Source organism: Misgurnus anguillicaudatus, chromosome 8 (assembly GCF_027580225.2).
Source record: "Misgurnus anguillicaudatus chromosome 8, ASM2758022v2, whole genome shotgun sequence".
NCBI classification, from domain to species: Eukaryota; Metazoa; Chordata; class Actinopteri; order Cypriniformes; family Cobitidae; genus Misgurnus; species Misgurnus anguillicaudatus.
In genome coordinates, this window is record NC_073344.2 from 15,565,632 (window position 1) to 15,569,805 (window position 4,174).

General features: G+C 35.0%; 1 protein-coding gene across 1 annotated transcript; it reads right to left on the reverse strand.

Annotated features, from left to right (window-relative positions):
* Window positions 1-547: 547 nt before the first annotated feature.
* On the reverse strand, window positions 548-3,826 carry emc3 (ER membrane protein complex subunit 3). Its single transcript, XM_055212304.2, has 9 exons — window positions 3,669-3,826; window positions 2,932-3,122; window positions 2,777-2,834; window positions 2,600-2,693; window positions 2,410-2,514; window positions 2,184-2,265; window positions 2,017-2,096; window positions 1,668-1,750; window positions 548-1,469 (listed from the first exon to the last, which is right to left on the reverse strand). Exons 2-9 carry the CDS (start codon window positions 3,084-3,086, stop codon window positions 1,341-1,343), a joined length of 786 nt encoding a protein of 261 aa, XP_055068279.1. The 5' UTR covers window positions 3,087-3,122; window positions 3,669-3,826; the 3' UTR covers window positions 548-1,340.
* Window positions 3,827-4,174: the final 348 nt, after the last annotated feature.

Below are 4,174 nucleotides of genomic sequence, written 5' to 3' on the forward strand. Positions count from 1 at the left end.
GAGCGCGCAAACAGCGCTGTCGAGATAAGCTAGCATGCCGCTCGAATAAAGGGGAGGCTAAATATTAGATAACTTTTTAGCATTGCAAATGATGTATTATCAACATTTAATCTGTTTTCATATTGTCACTGAAATTTGTTTATTACTAAAATAATGGGGGTGTTAGCAAAAACGTTAGCAGAAATGTTTGTAACCAAATCGTTCGTGGACCCCATCAACTTCCATTGTAGGATAAAAGAATACAATGGAAGGAAATGGGGTCCACGAACAGTTTGGTTACAAACATTTCTCAAAATATCTTCCTTTTGTTCATCAGAACAATGAAATTTATACAGGTTTTTTAAAAACAGGAGGGTGAGTAAATTATGACAGAATTTTCATTTTCGGGTAAACTATTCCTTTAATATTAGAAAAAAAACAATTTTGTATTAATAAATAAATGCTCACGTTTACAGCTATACTTACTTACTATATTTATTTTTCCACTTGTTTTCTCGTTATGTTTAATAATGATTATTTAATAGTGAAATTATTTTAATGGTGAAACTTTTCAACAATGGTAAAACTAGTTTTATTCAGTAAATGTGAAACAGGCAACTGCACACCTGTTTAATAAAACTAAATGAAAAATTTATTAAAATTACGCGTTTGCCTATTAGTCTAGATGCAGTGAAAAATTTGATCAAACCGTAAAAGTTAAATAAATATATTAAACATGCCAACAAATTTAAGTTTCTACAGATGATGAAAATTAGTTTCATTAGCCAATACACAGTTCATGATGGATTATTGGCACCAAATAAAGCATCTAATAAAACACTGTTAAGTACAGTAGCAAAACAGAATCTAAAGATTGGTCCACTTTTAATTATTACATTTCTTTCTAAAAAAATTTTTTGCCTACTTGGTCAAAACACACATAATGGTCCTAGTTAAATAATTAAACACAGGTAATCTAAAAAAAAAGTATAATCAATGTTAAAAAAAACCCACCAATAATTATTGGGGAATGCCTTCAAGAAAACCTGTCAAGACGCTAAACTATAGGAAGCACTGCAACATCACAGCTGTGTTGTATGAAGTTTGGTTATAATAGATAAACCATACAGGTTTAAGCTTAAATAAACCTCTGCTTAATGAAACTTGTGTCTGAGCAAAAATGAACAGTGGATGGAATGGTGCATGCATATGAAAAAAAAAACACAAAATGTCTGCAGTGAAGTTTATATCACTGTAAGTAACTGTATTAGGAGTGTCCATTCACTTCCAAAACCAGTCCAACAATTCATTTAGACTTAATGAGGTCCTCCAAAACCTCTCAGTAGTGGACATGCAGGCATTTAGAAGATGCCCGTTGGCAAGTCTTTGCTGAACATCCCAGACAGGTCCAAGTCCTTACTCATTAGATCCTCCTCAACATTTTCCAAGGCCCACTGGTGGTCAGTCAACTCCAAAGCTTCCCATTCAGCCTGAGAACAGATCATTAAGTTAACCCTTTATTATATAGATGTTTGTTGGAAATTTTGCCTTCAATTTTTAAAAGTATCTTGAGTACTGTAGTGTACACAGATAACGAAAGTATGAAGATATAGTTCAGACTGCAGTCCCATACTGAGGACTGCAATAGTTTTACAAAAATGAAGCATAGCTTGCAATTACTGGCATACCTTGAATGCTTTGTTTGTGTCTGCAGGCATTGCCATCGCAGCGCCACTCATTTGTTCCTGCATGATGCGAGACTGATCAGCACCTGTTGCAAATAAGAAAATCGAATGGATGTACATTAAATCCCAAATAGGTGACACAAATGCAACAGAAAAATGATATTTATAGTAACACAGCACAATTGTAATTTAACTTTACAAAATTAATTGTTAAGTCTTCATTAAGACGTACTACAATATGGTTTGATAGAACAAAATAGTGACTTCAATGAGTGTGTCACATAATTCGATGGTCACAGAATTTGGTGCAACAATGACAATATCACTGGATGACAACAAACAAGTTATTTACCATTGTCCTGTCCGAGGATAAGGGAATACATGCTTCTGAGACCAAAGACATTCAGGAAATACCATGATGCTGAACTCACCCTATGGATGTACAAGAAAAGCTTACATACAAAAAAATCAGGGAAAAGGAATAATGTAAAAATTGTACGAGTGTGTAAGAGCACTAACCATGATGCATCTAGTGAAAGCAATTCAATTCCCTGCTGCAGCATTGGCTTGAAGCGGAGTGTAAGAGGAAATGGTACCTTTGCTTTGAGAACAGGTTTACACTAGTTAGTACCATGCAATTTATAAACTAGTTATGATACATTTATTACCAATGGCTTATACATTTTGCAGAATGACACAAAAGCAGGTGTAATCATATCTAATAAGATTAATTCACATTTCTTACTTGTGACAAACCCAGAGAAGGTCCAATTAATCCATCCACCGATAAGGATCATAGGCAAGACATTTGTCACGTTGCCTTTCATCATATCTGTCAACATGCTGGGATCTACAAAAGAAAATAAGATCTTTATTCTTATCTATAAAATACAAATTTCTGATAGAAAATAAATGCCTTTTAGGAAAACACTCACCAGTCATTGGAGAGGGTGGGACTACCTTTCTTTTAGTCTTCTTAAAAAACCCATCCTCTTGGTTATTGAAGAAAAATTTTCTCATCAAGAAAGACTGTTTAGAAAAGAAAGAAAGATCAGTTTCTGATCTTGATCATTCACAAGACAGGTTGTTTAAGCAAAAAATTATGGACTTACCTGTTTGGGAATGTATTTTCCATTTTCCCGTAATACTCTGCTCCTGATCAGAACCTGGCTGTATACATGAAACACAAATTTTGACACAACTGCAACACATGTGGGCTGGGCAACAAACATGTCAAACCACCAAATGATGGCATTGATAAGTTTACCTGTCTGAAACCTGTTCTAACGTGAGCTTTTTGTCACTCTGTAACAGAATTGAGACGTAATGTCGTATCACTCCAACCAGAAATGTGATGAACACAATAGGCAGCACAACCCAAAGGCGAATATTGGAGTCTAGGAGGAGCTCAGGCTCAGCCATGTTTCTGTGAAGGGATGCTGATGGGAAATGGACGACCTAAAACAGACAAAATATGTTACGATAATCTCTATAACATAATTTGATGACATATGCCTTTTTTCATTAACTGGCAGGTCATTGCAAATAATGCAAACCAGTATGGATCAATGATTATTAGCTCTTCTTCTGCCAACCACAAACAAACGTTAGGGCACTAAGTTGTATAGTTAGTTTGTATCAAGTCTTTGACCTCTCAAGTGCTCTCGAATGAAAGCTAAACATGCTAACGCTGCCATCATCTGGACGTCCATTTATCCTATAAGGCTAATATGCAATTTCACAATACAGATTTACAAGTATTATTTATAACGTGTCATCTTATAGATCAAGTTAATATGTAAAGTTTATAAACTACTTTTTATTCATTCACATAGACAACAGCAGGTGCTTCGATTAAGGTTAGCTTGTGGCTAACAACCTTCTCTCAAGCTTACGACGGCGACGCATCCTTTACTGACATATGCACCTGATTTCCTTCCTGCTATATTTAGACGCTGCATAATGTAAAAACGAACCACGACGTTTACAACGCACTCATCGTACCTGTTCTCGTATTCAAATCGTGCTTTAGCTCCGTAAAGCCCGGTAACGCCTTAACCCAGAATACGAAATCATCGAGCCGCTACCGCTTGTACTGCTGCTGTATGTGTTTTTCTTCTTCTGCTGCTTTACAGTAATGTCGTATTATATCGGACTGCAATGCCTACATACCGCCACCTCCAGTTTACTTTGGGAACAACATTGGGTGGTCTATTTTTGTCTTTTTTTATCGCCAATATTATTGCCAATATTACATGAAAATGTACAAAGCTATATACAATTTGTAAATACAATTATTGCAATAATGAGAAAAAAAATCAAGAGAAAGGAAAAGGTACACAGGGATTTTTAACAGAAACAGTTAAGGATGGAGCACAGGTTTAATGTCTTAATAGCTTTAGTATTTTTAGAAGATGAAAGATCTTTGTTGTATAATTGAATTTCCTTTTCTAAAATAATAAATAAGAGCTTTTGATTCAAGATTTTTTTGCGATGAATATGAGACTTAG

Bases quoted from the DNA above. Each gene is read 5' to 3' on its own strand.
- emc3 (XM_055212304.2), bottom strand. From the start codon at position 3,086: ATGGCTGAGCCTGAGCTCCTCCTAGACTCCAATATTCGCCTTTGGGTT. The intron at 2,694-2,776 runs GTAAGTCCATAA...TTTTCTAAACAG, and splicing joins GAAAATACATTCCCAAACAG to TCTTTCTTGATGAGAAAATT. The intron at 2,266-2,409 runs GTAAGAAATGTG...CTGTTCTCAAAG, and splicing joins CTTCTCTGGGTTTGTCACAA to CAAAGGTACCATTTCCTCTT.